We start from the raw sequence: 16,308 nt of genomic DNA on the forward strand, positions 1-16,308 counted from the left end.
TGTGTCAAGAAATGCTACTTGGGCTCCTTTTATACCAGGAATACGTCTGCATCATGCCTCACTGGGACTGTAACAGGAAAACTTTGTTTTCTTTATTCTTAGTCATGCTGCTGTGTATTTGAACTATAGTGTTTGTATATATTTATATATGAATTTCTGCAATTATTTATTGAAAGAGCTTCTGTTCAATTTGTCCCTGGGGACAAATAAATGTCTATCTATCATCATATGAAAAAGTTTCGGAACCCCTCTTAATTCTTTGGATTTTTAGTTATCATTGGCTGAGCTTTCAAAGTAGCAACTTCCTTTTAATATATGACATGCCTTATGGAAACAGTAGGATTTCAGCAGTGACATTAAGTTTATTGGATTGACAGAAAATATGCAATATACTGTACATCATAACAAAATTAGACAGGTGCATAAATTTGAGCACCCCAACAGAGATATTACATCAATACTTAGTTGAGCCTCCTTTTGGAAATACAACAGCCTCTAGACGCCTCCTATAGCCTTTGGTGAGTGTCTGGATTCTGGATGGAGGTATTTGTGACCATTCTTCCATACAAAATCTCTCCAGTTCAGTTACATTTGATGGCTGCCGAGCATGGACAGCCTGCTTCAAATCGTCCCATAGATTTTCGATGATATTCAAGTCAGGGGACTGTGACGGCCATTCCAGAACATTGTACTTCTCCCTCTGCATTAATGATTTTGTAGATTTCCAACTGTGTTTTGGGTCATTGTCTTGTTGGAATATCCAACCCCTGCGTAACTTCAACTTTGTGACTGATGCTTGAAGATTATCCTGAAGAATTTGTTGATATTGGGTTGAATTCATCCGACCCTCTACTTTAACAAGGACCCCAGTCCCTGAACTAGCCACACAGCCCCACAGCATGGTGGAACCTCCACCAAATTTGACAGTAGGTAGCAGATGTTTTTCTTGCATTGATGTAGGTTGCCTACTGCAAAAACTTGGCAGAGATTGCAATGCAGAAAAATGGAGACTCTTTGTAGACTTGTGTAAAAGAAGCCTAAATGCAGACCTTCTTCATAATGGTAATCCATACACGTCACTACCATAACTCAAGAAAATGATCTCTAATAAGCATCGCTGATTCATGTGTCGACCTGAAAGTTCTGTGCATGTGACTGGGTCGGCAGTCAGGGTATCCAAGGGTTTTCTCAGTAAGTAGGAAAGCAGGGCTAAGAACTGACATGGAGTTTGGATGGAATGGCCAGCTCCATCCACAAACCTCCAGCTTGGTGCCAAAACCATCATCAGACTGAGCTTGGTGGATCGAAATAAAGTGCAGCTGCCACTGCTTCATAACAAGCCATTTGTCAAACTCCTATTAAAAGATGGAGCCTGTTTCATGTATTTGTGATTAGAAATTGAATTTCTAAAGCAGCATTTTAACGGCGGTGCAATGAACAACCTGGAACAAGAGGCTTGTAATGATAGGTACCAATAAAGATCCAATGAAACTGAAAAATTTATTAGTTAAGTTTAAGGAATTGGGCTGCAACGTGAATCTCAAAGTTCACTTTTTGAATTCACATTTTGGAAATTTCCGCTGAAAATCTTGGAGCTGTGAGTGAAGAGCAGAGTGAATGATTCTGTCAGGATATCAAGGACATGGAAAGAAGGTACCAGGAATATTCAGTCAGTTTGATGGTGGACTGCTGCTGGATGAGTCACCAGAAAAAGTGTGCAAATGTCAGGCCATCAAACAAAAACTAAGAAGTGACAAAAGCTAGAGAAGTTACTGTATATAAGGCAATGAAACCATTTTGTTTTCTTTGCATATATGTTTAAAGTATTTTGACTAAATATTTTGATGTAAAATTCATTTAGAACAATATTGTATTATTGAATAAATTGTAAATCGGACCTTATCTGACTGAGTATGCAGAACAACTTCTGGTCCAAGCTGGACTACTGCAACTCACTATTAGCAGGACGACCCGCGTGTGCCATCAAGCCACTGCAGATGGTTCAAAAATGCAACTGCCCATCTTGTATTCATCCAGCCGAGACGGGCACATGTTACTCCTCTCTTCAGGTTTCCACACTGATGCCCTGTAGCGGTGCACATTAAGTTCAAATCAGAGTAGTCAGTGGGTCAGCATCTGTGTGTGTGGAGACACTTGTGAGGTCCGATGCTCCTTCTCGCCCACTGCTAGTGAGCAGTGTCTGGTGATTCCACCTCTACATGGTATCAAATCTAAAACCAGAGATCCAGTTGGTGGAATGAGCTGCCCACCTCCTTCCAAACTGCTGACTCCCTCAATGTGTTTAAGAGGCAGCTGAAAACCCAACAGTTCTGTGAATATCTGTCAAATTGCCTCGCAGTTGGGAGACCTGGGTTCACTTCCCGGGTCCTCCTTGCATGGAGTTTGCATGTTCTCTCCGTGTCTGCGTGGGTTTCCTCCAGGCGCTCTGGTTTCCTCCCACAGTCCAAAGACATGCTGGTTAGGTGGATTGGCAATTCTAAATTGGCCCTAGTGTGTGCTTGGTGTGTGGGTGTGTTTGTGTGTGTCTTGCGGTGGGTTGGCACTCTGCCCGGGATTGGTTCCTGCCTTGTGCCCTGTGTTGGCTGGGATTGGCTCCAGCAGACCCCAGTGACCCTGTGTTCGGATTCAGTGGGTTGGAAAATGGATGGATGGATATCTGCCATATTGTAAGCTGGTACAAGTAAGTTGTAACTCGTCACTTATGCTGATCAACTTTTGTACCCTGTCCTGCTGCACTTGTTCGAAAGAGACCCTAATCTGGTGCCACTCAATTATGGTGACCTCCTTTGTAAGTCACTTTGGATAAAAGTATCTGCTAAGCAAATAAATGTAAAGTGCAAATGTTTAATTTGTTAAAGTGTAATTACAAATGTTTTCAATTTTTTACTTAAATGTGGCATGACAAGAATTCTAATAAATTTTTGATTGTGTTAATGAGTGAAAATAAAACTAACTATTCATAATTAAAACGATTTATTATGAGTTTAATTTTACAGACCTGTGAATTTGTGCCAGCAAGGCAGTGGGTCCAGATGGAGTATCGCCACGACTGCTGAAGGCCTGTGTACTGGAGCTGGGGAGTCCTCTACAGCGCATCTTCAAAATGAGCCTGGAACAGGGGAGAGTCCCGAGGCTTTGGAAAACATCTTGTATCACCCCAGTTCCAAAGGTATCACGTCCTAGTGAGCTGAATGACTTCCGGCCTGTCGCTCTGACGTCACATGTGATGAAGACCATCGAGAGGCTGCTGCTTCACCACCTGAAGCCACAGGTTCAACACACCCTCGACCCTCTGCAGTTCGCATACCAGGAGAAGGTGGGAGCGGAAGATGCCCTCATCTACATGCTGCACCGATCCCTCTCCCACTTGGACAGAGGCAGTGGCGCTGTAAGAATTATGTTTCTAGACTTCTCTAGCACCTTCAACACCATCCAACCTCTGCTCCTTAGGGACAAGCTGACAGGGATGGGAGTAGATTCATACCTGGTGGCATGGATCTTAAAGACAGACCTCAGTATGTGCGTCTCGGGAATTGCAGGTCTGACATTGTGGTCAGCAACACAGAAGCGCCACAGGGAACTGTACTTTCTCCGGTCCTGTTCAGCCTATATACATCGGACTTCCAATACAACTCGGAGTCCTGCCACATGCAAAAGTTCGCTGATGACACTGCTATCGTGGGCTGCATCAGGAGTGGGCAGGAGGAGGAGTATAGGAACCTCATCAAGGACTTTGTTAAATGGTGCGACTCAAACCACCTACACCTGAACACCAGCAAAACCAAGGAGCTGGTGGTGGATTTTAGGAGGCCCAGACCCCTCATAGACCCCGTGATCATCAGAGGTGACTGTGTGCAGATGGTGCAGACCTATAAATATCTGGGAGTGCAGCTGGATGATAAATTGGACTGGACTGCCAATACTGATGCTCTGTGTAAGAAAGGACAGAGCCAACTATACTTCCTTAGAAGACTGGTGTCCTTCAACATCTGCAATAAGATGCTGCAGATGTTCTATCAGACGGTTGTGGCGAGCGCCCTCTTCAACGCGGTGGTGTGCTGGGGAGGCAGCATTAAGAAGAAGGACGTCTCACACCTGGAAAAACTGGTGAGGAAGGCTGGCTCTATTGTTGGCACAGAGCTGGACAGTTTGACATCTGTGGCAGAGCGAAGGGCGCTCATCAGGCTCCTATCAATCATGGAGAATCCACTGCATCCACTAAACAGTATCATCTCCAGACAGAAGAGCAGTTTCAGCGACAGACTGCTGTCACTTTCCTGCTCCACTGACAGACTGAGGAGATCGTTCCTCCCCCAAACTATGCGACTCTTCAATTCCACCCGGGGGGGTAAACGTTAAAATTATATAAAGTTATTGTCTGTCTGTATACCTGCATTGTTATCACTCTTTAATTTAATATTTTCTTTATCAGTATGATGCTGCAGGAGTATTTGAATTTCCCCTTGGGATCAATAAAGTATCTATTATTTTGTAATAAATGGTGCCTCTGAAATGGTTCTTTTTGAAATTGTCAAAGCTGTGCTGTATGCTCTTCAATCACAGACAAAAAGAGGAGAATGTGGAGCCTCCAAGCGAACTCCAACCAGGCCAGGGAGTTGAACCCAGGAAAGACGATCAGTGATTTACCAGTGGTGATCAGATTCACACAAAAATAAATCTGTAGTAAAACTAAATGTTTTGCTTTGAGAAAAATGTACAAAATAAAGCACTTTTTGTTTCCAGTGAAATTCATACTATTCACAGAAGAAGGACATTTAGTTCCTGTCTAAAAGCATTTTTTTATGCATTAATTCTGCATACCTGTATGTCCGCCTGTAATTTATTATTCAAATAAAGATCCTTAGTGAATATAAATATCACTACAGGTTTGCAAAACCTCAGCTACAATAAGGCAGTTGACGCGTAATGGGGATTTGTTGTGGGCGCACAAAGAAGTGAGTTTGCCTAATGAGGGAAAAAACCCAGTTGTGTGCATGATGGTGCTTTGCGTGGAAAGTATCCAGCATGACATATTTTTAAAAAACAGGAGAGACTTCCGGAGTGAACTGGAGGCATAAATAGAATTAATATTAGCGGTACGATACAGATTTACGGGCTTTACGCATCTGCTTTAAAGAATACAGGAAAACACGAAAGTGTGAATGAGGGTTTATGGAGCAGCGTTTTCCAAGTTCCACACCCAAACACCCAGAAACTCTTATCAGTTTCACATTCCGATATTGCAAAATCCCCTGTAAAATAAATTTTGTTTCGGTTTCGCAAACCTTTGAATTGAATCTTACCCGTTTAGCTCATTACTATTGGCAGCATTAACAGCTTTCCAAATGTTTTTTGGAGTTTTGTGGTCAGTCTTCAGCAGTGTAGCATTAGGGGAAATAAGAAACAGGCATACAAATCATCTTCAAGTTTGTCAAACTTTTTAATTCTGCAAACATACAATGAAGGTAATGAAAAATAAACAATTTATCTTTCTCCAAAAGAATGACAACCCCTGACAGAAAACAGAAAACAAGCTGAAGTTATTTTTTGTCAGAATTGGCTCCTCAGACAGTCCACACGCTGCTGGGCCCAAGTCTCCAAGAGCAAGCTGTTGAAAGGCTGGCGTTATCGAGTGCAGACCTGAGATGAATGCTCACTGGCCTAAGGGTCAATTTGCAATCCTTCAGGAGACAATGTTGGGCTTTTGACACTGGTGATATGGAAAACATAGCGGCCTGGGGTGGAGTGAGCAGGTGATGCTGTACAAAAGATCTCTGCCTTTTCCTTAAAATGGCTACCATGCGTTCTTCTACAATGAACTCACTCTTAGTCATGCTCACACCATGTGAAAGTCAAAAATCCCATCTGTCTTTTCTCCTCAAATTCATTAAAATCCACTTAAATTTTGATTTTGCCTTATTGATTCTTACACATCTGCTTAAGTGTAATGACGCAAAGTGACGGCTATTTGATGTGAAGCTCAATAATTCCACACATTTCCTTCAGTCTATTAGAGCGGCTTGAGTTTGTGTTTTATTACGCTCTTTGTCTTTACCTGTTTTGCCAGCATTTATTTTTTGTGTTACACATAGTAAAAAATCCCACGTATGGCCTTTGGAAGGAGCAGAAACAGCACTAAAGGTGGTACGATAGTGAACACACACATTTTGGCTAAATGATCCATATACTGTACTGTATATATTGTTTGAAGCAACTGCTGTGCTACATTCCTCAAAGTTTACTATACATCAGCATGCTGAATACAAAATGAAGAACTACAATAATAATAAAAAATTAAAAGTATAAAAAAAAAAAAAACTGAAAATCTGTTTACCCATACGTGACATAAGGACAAAAGGAAGCATTTGGTTGCTTGACTCCCGACAAGCAGAAGCCCACGTTAATGTTAGCTTAGTCACTTTGTCTGAGAGCGCCTTATACTTTAGTAAAAACCAGTCACCTTCCCAGAATCCTGTTTCCTTTATGGCAAAATAATTTGAAAACAGCGCACCATGTACATGAAACGAAGCCGGGAATGTAAAAGGACCAAATTGTGAGTGAAACCGCCTTCCCTAATTTCCACAATTAATCACCTAAGCATAAATATCATAGTGTAGTAAACATTAATGTGCAAAGCAGGTCTACAACAAAGTTTAGTCAAGATTGGTTTTGTTTTTGTTTCCCCATAAATAATTTATCTTTTTTTTTTTTTCACTATTAGAGACGTACAAAGAAAAAGATTTAAAGCCATGGCTTATACAATTACACCAAATGTCTTCTGTATGGCCAATTTGACTGGTCTGTTTAAAGGAATAAAAAATGTCAAAAATAAGGCAGTTCCAGTCCAGGCCATGTTTATGGTCCTCACGATGTGTCTGGGTGAACGGCTGATATCATGGTGGTCACAGCTGCTGCTCTGTGCACTCCAAGTGGTCAGGGATGGGAAGCCCCGTTAAAACGGTTAAACACTTGTTCCACACGTTAAACACGGGGCACACTGGTTGTGCAAAAGAAATGTCAAAAGTGTAAAGGTGCTGGGAGCTCACGGCATCGTAGAAGGCCAGAGAGCCATTGTCATAGTCAAGCAAAACCCCGACTCGCCGCAGGTGGGGCGACGGCTCAATGGGCAGCTCCTTGCTGTTGTGCCTCACTACCCACGAGTTATTGCAGCGGCACAGCACCCAGGAGGCCGAGTTCTTCCCAATCCACTCGTGCTTGGGTGCGGACTTGTAGGCGATTCCCAGTGCATACCTGCAAGTATTAAGAAATGCAAGAATTAATATTTAAATGTCATGGAATCAAGGAAAAGGAAAACATGTACTTCAGTGGGGTTGAAACATTTGTTACCGTAGTTTTGCATTAATAAAACACACACAAAAAAAAGGGAAAAGCCTCCATGACTATAACTGAGCCTGAAATTCATTAGGCGTTAAGGCGTTTTGCCTTGGTAGTGGCAGCCATCTGGATGCAGTTTTCTAATATTATAGTAAGCTTTCATTAATAGGGCTATAAAATTTACTGTCCCGCATTTATGCAGGTTTTTACCATAATTTATCATTTAATTAACTGTATTTATTTACTTCTTTATGAGTTTCTCATAGAAGCACATTTTTGGTTTTTCTAAACTCTGCAGGGTGTATCTTTGTAGGCATTGGAATGCTTTATTTCTATTAGAGGGTACACTTAGTGTACATCAAAACCGGAAGAAGAAACTGCTGGACATGGAAGCCAAAGACTCACTGTGTTTCCTCGTCAAACATCCCTTTCTAAGTCACAAAAGCTCATATAAAAAAGATAATGCAGCCATCCATCCACTTACTGATCCCTTTAAAATCCAAATCTTCACTTGTGCTGAACTAGACACCATTCCAGCAAAACTGCGTTCAAAGGAAGAGCCAAATCCGGTAGAGCAATGGACAACAACAATATTTATTTCTATACAAATGATGGAGCTCAAAGTGCTTTACAGGATGAAGCAAGAGAAAAAAGACTATATAAAAAATAAAATTAGGCAATACTAATTAACTTAGAATAAAAGTAAGGTCCAATGGCCAGGGAGGACAGAAAAAACAAACAAAAACGCAAGACAGCTGGAGAAACAAAACAAAACCTGCAGGGGTTCCGAGGCCACGAGACCACTCAGCCCCCTCTAGGCACTCTACCTAACATAAATGATCTCAGTCAGTCCTCATGGTATTCAGGCTTCACATGGAAGAACTAGATGATGAAGGTCATATGGACTTCTGGCCTTTAATCCATCAATGTTGGGACAGCAAAATGGATGGATGAATTACGGTGGGTTTAATTTTTTTTTTACTTCAACAGAACAAGACTCTTCTAATGTCAAAGTGAAAACAGATATCGCCGAAGTGGTCTAAATTAATTACAAATACGAAACACAAAATAATTTATCTCGCAAGTATTCATTCTCTTCAGGTCAGCATTTAGTAGATGCACCTTTGGCAGCCGTGACAGCCTTGAATCTCTGTGCTCAGGTCTCTCTTTCTATCTGTGTTGCACATCTGGACATTGCCATTTCTCCTCAGTCTTCTTTGCAAATCTGCTCAAGTTCATGTGCATGTGGATCGTGAATGAACAACCTTCTTCAAGTCCATCCATCCATCCATTTTCCAACCCGCTGAATCCGAACACAGGGTCACAGGGGTCTGCTGGAGCCAATCCCAGCCAACACAGGGCACAAGGCAGGGAACCAATCCTGGGCAGGGTGCCAACCCACCGCAGGACACACACAAACACACCCACACACCAAGCACACACTAGGGCCAATTTAGAATCGCCAATCCACCTAACCTGCATGTCTTTGGACTGTGGGAGGAAACCGGAACACATGGAGGAAACCCACGCAGACACGGGGAGAACATGCAAACTCCACGCAGGGAGGACCCGGGAAGCGAACCCAGGTCCCCAGATCTCCCAACTGCGAGGCAGCAGCGCTACCCACTGTGCCACCGTGCTGCCCTTCTTCAAGTCAGGCCACAAATTCTCAGTTGGATTGATATATGGACTCGGACACGGCCACTCCAGGACATTAACGTTATTATTCTTAACAAACTGCTGTCTAGCTTTGGCTTTAGGCTTGGGGGGCCGCCCTCAACTTGAATTCTTGCATGATCACAGTTTTTGTGGGCGGCCTGCTCTAGGTAGACTTACAGCCGTGCCATACTCTTGATTTAACTAAACGCAAATGATGTTCAGTGACTTGGATATTTTGTCTTCATCCCCTGACTAGTGATTTCAAGCTTAGTGTGTGCTCTTTTCTTCATTGTGTAGGTTAGACCACATTACTGACTTACTCCTAGTTGGACCTTCCAGATCAGGTGCATTATACTGAAGCTCCAGAAAGGTGATCTCCATTGAAGTAATTTTAGGACTTCTAAAATGAATTGGCTGCACCAGTGATGAATTAGGTGTGTCAATTATTTTGTATTTTATATTTTTAATTGTTTTCACTTTGACATTAAAGAATCTGTTTCTGTTGATCAGTGTCAAAGAAAAGAAAATAAATCCACTGTGATTCCATGTTGTATAATAATAAAATGTGAAACCTTCCAAGGAGACGGGTACCTTTTATTGGACTGTAGGTTTGTTCATGAGTGTGATCATCCAGGTTTGGCTCTAACCATGAGCCCGATGTCCAAAGGGAGGAGGCACTGTATGCTCACTTGTATTGTATCAACTTGGAGTTGACAAATATCACAACATGCATGTCTTTGGTGTGTTTGGCTCAGTTGCAGCATGTGCCCAAGACTAAGACTCATGCAGCGTGATATCCTCAGTAGCTCAGTCATCGCTCTCTGTGGCTGTCCACAACACAATTAAACAGGTCGGTGGGGAGTTGGACACCTGTGTTTGTTAATAGTTGATAACTAATAAGCTGGAAGTGCAATGTATACAATGGTCATAAACAGAAAAGATCCTACAAGAAAAAGAAAGATAGAGAAGAGCAGGGGCAGCCTCAAGAAACTAAGGGAATAGGTGCTCTGCACCAGACAAACAGATGAGACAGTGGAACTTTGGAGCAATGCCTAAGTGAAGTCCCATCTTTACATTACAACAACGGAGTAGAGAAATAAAACAGATTCACCACATTGATCGCCTACCAAAATGTGTTAATCTTTTGATATTTTCATAGCACAATAAGAAACATGACGCTACGCTAAATAGACATGAGAGAGTCACATAATCCATCATCCCCTGCAATTCCTAGTCACGTCAATCTGACTCACACAAGACAATGAGCTCCAGCAGCTCCAGTTAAGTGTGACATTCTTTTTGACTGAGAGTTGTGTAATGATGCTGGGATAAAGAGGTAAACATTATGTGCTTCCACTGGAATGATAGACATGGTGAACTCAAGTTGACTGCTCTTTTGAAATTTCAAGTGTAACCCAAGTGAATGTGTGTTTTTCTTTAAGGGTAGTAGATAAGTTATCTGGTTGCAAAAAAAATCCCAAAATCTTCATCCTCTCTTTGTCTGGAGGTCTCTGATTCCTTTGTTGCCCCCTTAAATATTTCTCATTTGAGTGTAACTGGAAAGCTGATCTACGTTTGTGAAACGTGATATAGTGTGTCTTACGTAACACAACTTGTTATTATTTACAGAACCACAACAATTTGCTGAAAACACATGAATGAGAGGTAGAATACTGTCTTTCTTTGGCAGGAAGCAGCACTGCTGTATCCCTTCAGAGTTTAGCAGGGACATGTTTGTAACATACACTCAGCTGAACTCTACTACTACATGGTGAGATTCACAGCATTTTCTCATTTTTCTGCCCAAATCCTGTTTTCTGTATCCATTAAGGCTGATGAATATCATGCACTAATCCTCACATATCTAAAAGAGCCAATGATATAAAGAGCTCCATTATCTCATGCAGCTTTTACAATTTTCCTCAGTAAAGCCTGTTTCCGGTATTGAGAGGCCGAGAGTATCCAGGGAATCCTTGTTAGGGAGAGCCAGAGTTTAAGTTCTAAAACTACTGTAAAAAAACTTAATTCCAGTAAACCACTCTGGCTTTAACAAATCAGATGTAATGTCTTTGCTGTATTTCATACTGTATGGTAGCTGATGCTCTTCAGAAGTTTCCATTCTTGATTAGAAAAAAACAATCGAAGATAATCAAATGCGGGTATTCTAAAACTCATAACAGTTTTATCCACACTTTTTTTCATAGCATTTTGTGGCATTAGTTAGATATGTGAGTTAAGTTTTTACCTGGGAATTACTGGTCCTGGAGACAGAGATTCATTCATTCATGTCCGGCGTATTCTATTATGGTGATACAGTGAGTTGAAGGCTGACTGTGCAGCATTGGGCACAAGGCAGGACACTCATGGTGGACAAGTCGTCAGTCCATCAGAGGCCACACGTCTTTAATACCCATTCTGTCTCCTACAGGGCTTATTTATGATCACTCATTGAACGTGACATGCACACATTGTATACGAAGTATTCACCTCCTGGGTTTTTTTCACGTTATTGTTATACAACATTGAAACACAGTGGATTTAATTGGGTTTTCCTGACAATGATCAGCATAAACAACAACAACAACAACATTTTTATTTCTACAGTGCATTCTCATACACATTATGAAGCTCATGGTCTTTTACAAAATGTCAAGAAAATAAAATAAAAAAATATACAGGGGTGGACAAACACAGTTGTTCGTATGGAAAAAGACATGCAGGTTATGATTATTATAATAGTTTTATTAAATTTACTAACTCAAAAGAATGTCACAATGGCACAGTGCACTTAAGTAAAATCTCATACTCACAACTGTAAACCTACTTTTGCTCACCCTTGTATATATCCAATTAGTTGAAAAGTAGAGTCCTTGTATATAATATACATATTTAAATATTTAAATAGGAGTCTGATGGCTGGGGAGGACAGAACAAATAAAAGAGGTGAGGAGCTGGAGATGAAAATAAAAGCTGCAGGGGTTCCAAGGCCAAGGACGCCCAGGCGCCAAATGGGCATTCTACCTAACATAAATGTACTTAAGTCGTTCCTTATCGATTTTTAAGTTTCATCCTAGAGGATGTGATGCAGTGGCTCTCGTGGAATGTTGGGATATCTGTTTTCATCTGAGCATCAGAAAGACGTAAAAATGATTCCTTAATGTCAAAGTGAAAACTGACCTCTGCAAAGTAGTTTAAATTAATTACAAATATAAAACACAAAATTATTGATCTTATTCATCCCCTTCAAGACAGTAGTTGGTAGATGTACCTTTAGCAGCCATGGCAGCCTTGAGTCTGTGTGCCCAGGTTTCTCTCCTTCAGCTTTGTACAACTGGTCACTGAAATTTTCCAATTTCTTCTTTGCAAAACTGCTGAAGCTCTGTCAGGCTGCATGGAGATTTTGAGTGAACAGCCCTTTTGCAAGTCCAACCACAAATTCTAAATTGGATTGATATCTGCACTCTTCCCTGGCTTTAAGTCTGATGGCCAAAAAGCTCTATTTGAGTGTCATCAGAACACAGAACCTTTTTTCCAGATCAATTCGGAGTCTCCCATGTGCCTTTTTGACAAACTCTCCATGCATTTTTTTGCTTTTTTGACAGTGGCTTTCTCTTTGCCATTCTCCCATAAAGCTGTAACTTTTGAAGCAACACATGTTATCTGAGGTCTCGTTGTGGCCTCCCTCACTTCTCTATTTTTGTACATGGCCCACTCTAGGTGGATTTACATCTTTTTCATACTCTTTCCAATTCCTAATGATTGATTTAACAGGACTCCAAGGGGTATTCAGTGACGTGGATATTTAATTGTCTCCATCCCCTTACTTGTCCTTTTCAATCAGCTTTTCACTGAGTTTCTTGGAGTGTTGTTTTATGGTCATTGGGTAGGGTACACCATGACGCTAATTCACCACAAGTTGCACCTTCCCGTTAAGGTGCATTTAGACTACATTCAACAGGCATCCCAGAAGGGTGATCTCCATTGAACTAATTCTGTGTCTTCTAAAACTAATGGGCTGCACCAGTGATGATTTAGCTATGTCAAATTAACGGGATGAATACTTATGTGACAAATTATTTTGTGTTTAATATTTTTAATTAATTTAGACCACTTCCAGAGGTCTGTTTTCACTTTGCCTTTCAGTTGAACAGTAACAAAAAAATCCAAATAATGAATGTTGTATAACAATAAAATGTGAAAACTAACAACATGAACATTCAACTCAAACAGCTGCAGTGCTAACCACTGATGTAACTGTCCTGTATATAAATGAAGTACCCCGGGCCTATACAGTATAAGTCAAAATGCAATTTGGCAAGGAAGGAGGTAACTTTAATGCCATTTTTAAATATACAAAATGAATATAAAGTATAAATGCCTTTACTTAAGCTGAGCAAAGGAATACATTTAATGTCATGTTTGTAATTATACAATATTAAGATGAAATATTATGTTACTTGCACATTTATTCACCTGAAAACCACAAACATTAGAAAAGCAGATGATCCTTTTAAAGACACAGTGCCACTTAAACTCTGTGTCAAAAACCATTCATATTTCAAAAAGACAACACTTTTCCAAAAGTCTAACAGAAATCAACTGCATTCTCCAAACTAAAGCACTGTCAGGATGCACCAGGAATTTGCTGTGTGGTGAACTTTATTTTTAACGATTTAGGAAATGCAGATAACCTTTGCTTAGATGGTCCCTCTACAATCTGCTTTAAAAATTTGCCAGGAAACACAACACACAGCCAAGAGCGGTTTGCTCTGAAGATAAAACAAGTGTGTGGGTGTGAAATGTTAGGCCAGTCTGATTGTGTATCAACACTCAACTTAATATTTTAAAAAAAATCAAAGCCAAATTATTCAGGTTTTGTTTGTTGGCTTAAGGACCCCAGACACGTAGCTTACCCCAACATTCTGCTTGAAGCACAAACCCCAGTTTAGCATGGCTTCTTATCTCTTTAGCCATTTGCCAAATTTAAACTCATTCATGTCTATTACATTACATAACATTCTCAATTGCACTTAATCTAATTTAGTAAGGTATTATCACTGCCATATACATTTTATTTAATTCAACTAAATACTCTAAATAACAGAATTATGTGTAAAATTCATTTTAATAATAAATAATGAAACAATTCATAACAAGCTACTTATTGGTTTTCTTGCTGGTTGTTTATTTTTAACTATGAGTGCCAGCTATTGTTGAATTTAAGTCCTCCCACATTTGATACTTACATGTTCTTCCCCATTTCTCCTGATATAGCTCCCCTTCATATCTCAAAGAGGGGCAAGTCATTTACTGGGGGGATGTGCATGACTGTGGCCCATGAAGGACGACTCGTGGCATCTACCTGATGCTGAAAGGACAGACTTTGGCGCCTCCATCCATCCATCCATCCATCCATCCATCCATCCATCCATCCATCCATCCATTATCCAACCCGCTATATCCTAACTACAGGGTCGCGGGGGTCTGCTGGAGCCAATCCCAACCAACACAGGGCGCAAGGCAGGAAACAAACCCCGGGCAGGGTGCCAGCCCACTGCAGCTTTGGCTTCCTCACAGCCATGAATTTGGTTTAGGTGAGTTTCGTTAACTGATACATACGGAATGTGTTGACATCCACATACAGTAAATATCCCAGTCTATAAAGAATACTTTTATAAAGAATAATATTTTCAGTGTAAAGTACTGCTCATATGCTCAAATTATTCTAGAAAGTATAACCTGCTTATTCCCTTATTCAGATTATACACAAACACAAGTGTAGAGCAAATGATCTGAGGGATGCAGTAATAATAATAATAATTGTATTTATATAGTGCTTTTCCCATGCCCAAAGCACTGAAAGTAGTTAAGCACATCATATCATGCACTACTCACTTAGAACCTCAAACTGTCTTTTAAATAATCACTTCTATTGCATAGCTAGCTAATTTATTAAAGAATGACAATGATTTGCATGGAACGAGACTTTAAATGCCTGAACCAAGGGTTTAGATTGTTTCATCATGCCTTCCACTAGATGGTGGAATTTATTTGATGGTTTTGTTTTTAACTTTCAATTAATTCCATCATTTTCATCATCTGTGAATACGTTTTTAGCAGTGCACATTTACACAAAATTCTTATTGTATATACAATGTGTAAAAAAAATCAATAAGTTAAATAAAATGTTACAGTATATTGTAATAAGTGAATAAAGTAAAAAGTGGAGACATTATATTCAGACTGTGTGGTGTAGTAGTAGTAGTACTATTGCCGCTTTTACATTGAAATTCTTACTTGCATTTCCAACTAGCATACAGTGCCTTGCCTCTCTTCTGTGCCATGATGAATAAGAATAAATTCAAATAAATAATACACTTTTATGAAAGAGAAAAGCACCTGACAGCTAAGGAACTTGCTGTCTGGCACTGTCAAGAATTTCACAAACATGAGCAGACCCTTCAGTCCATTAAACTATTTTGATATGTGAAAATTTATACTGCATTTGGAAATTCAATTTGACTCATTTTTTTGTATCTTTCAGTTCAATGAAAACAATGTGTTGCCAGTCCAGAATGATGCAGGAACATCATATAAGATCAATACCATATATGGTACAACACGTTTGTCCTGTCACCAGAGGACGTTTGAAGTTAGAGTGACCATTTGGTTACCTCCTTGACCATGGCCCTTCTTTACCCGGTTAGTAATTTTGGCCAAATGGCCAACTCTAGGCAAAAGTCCTGATGGTTTGAAACTTCTTTTAATTTCACACTTATTGAAGCCACTGTGCTCATAGGAACACTCAAACCTTTATCCCCTTGCCCTGATCTGTGCCTCATCACAATTTGATGGTGAAGGTCTACAGAGAGTTCCTTGGACTTCATGGCTTGCTTTTTGTTCTGACAAGCAGTGTGAATTTTGGGACCTTTACATACACAGCCGTGTGCCTTTCTAAATGAGGTCCAATCAATTCAATTTGCTACAAGTGGACTCCATTCAAGTTCTAGACACATCTCAAGGAGAATTAAAGCAAACAGGTTTTACCTCAACACAATTTGCAGTACCACAGCAAATGGTCTAAGTACTTATATAAATAAGAGATTTTGTTTTTTTGATTTTTAATAAATTTGCAGTGCTTCCTGAGAACCTGTTTTCATTATGGGTTATTCAGTACCGACAGATAGGCAAAATATCAAATACATCTATTTAAAATTAAATCTACAACACAATAAAGTGTTCAGAAAATGATACAGTGTGCATTGCTGAATTAAAGAAGACACTATTTAACAC

General features: G+C 40.2%; 1 protein-coding gene across 7 annotated transcripts in view; it reads right to left on the bottom strand.

The window, feature by feature from the left end:
- Positions 1-5,442: 5,442 nt before the first annotated feature.
- The window catches only part of mid1 (midline 1), a 652,072-nt gene continuing 641,206 nt past the window's right edge, over positions 5,443-16,308 (bottom strand). For all 7 annotated transcript variants that reach the window (XM_051926812.1, XM_051926811.1, XM_051926813.1 and 4 more), the window contains one exon: positions 5,443-7,272. In XM_051926812.1, the coding sequence (XP_051782772.1) occupies positions 6,924-7,272 (349 nt within the window). In that variant the 3' untranslated portion in view covers positions 5,443-6,923. The remainder of the gene's footprint in view (positions 7,273-16,308) is intronic.

Source organism: Erpetoichthys calabaricus, chromosome 4 (genome assembly GCF_900747795.2).
Source record: "Erpetoichthys calabaricus chromosome 4, fErpCal1.3, whole genome shotgun sequence".
Classification (NCBI taxonomy): domain Eukaryota; kingdom Metazoa; phylum Chordata; class Cladistia; order Polypteriformes; family Polypteridae; genus Erpetoichthys; species Erpetoichthys calabaricus.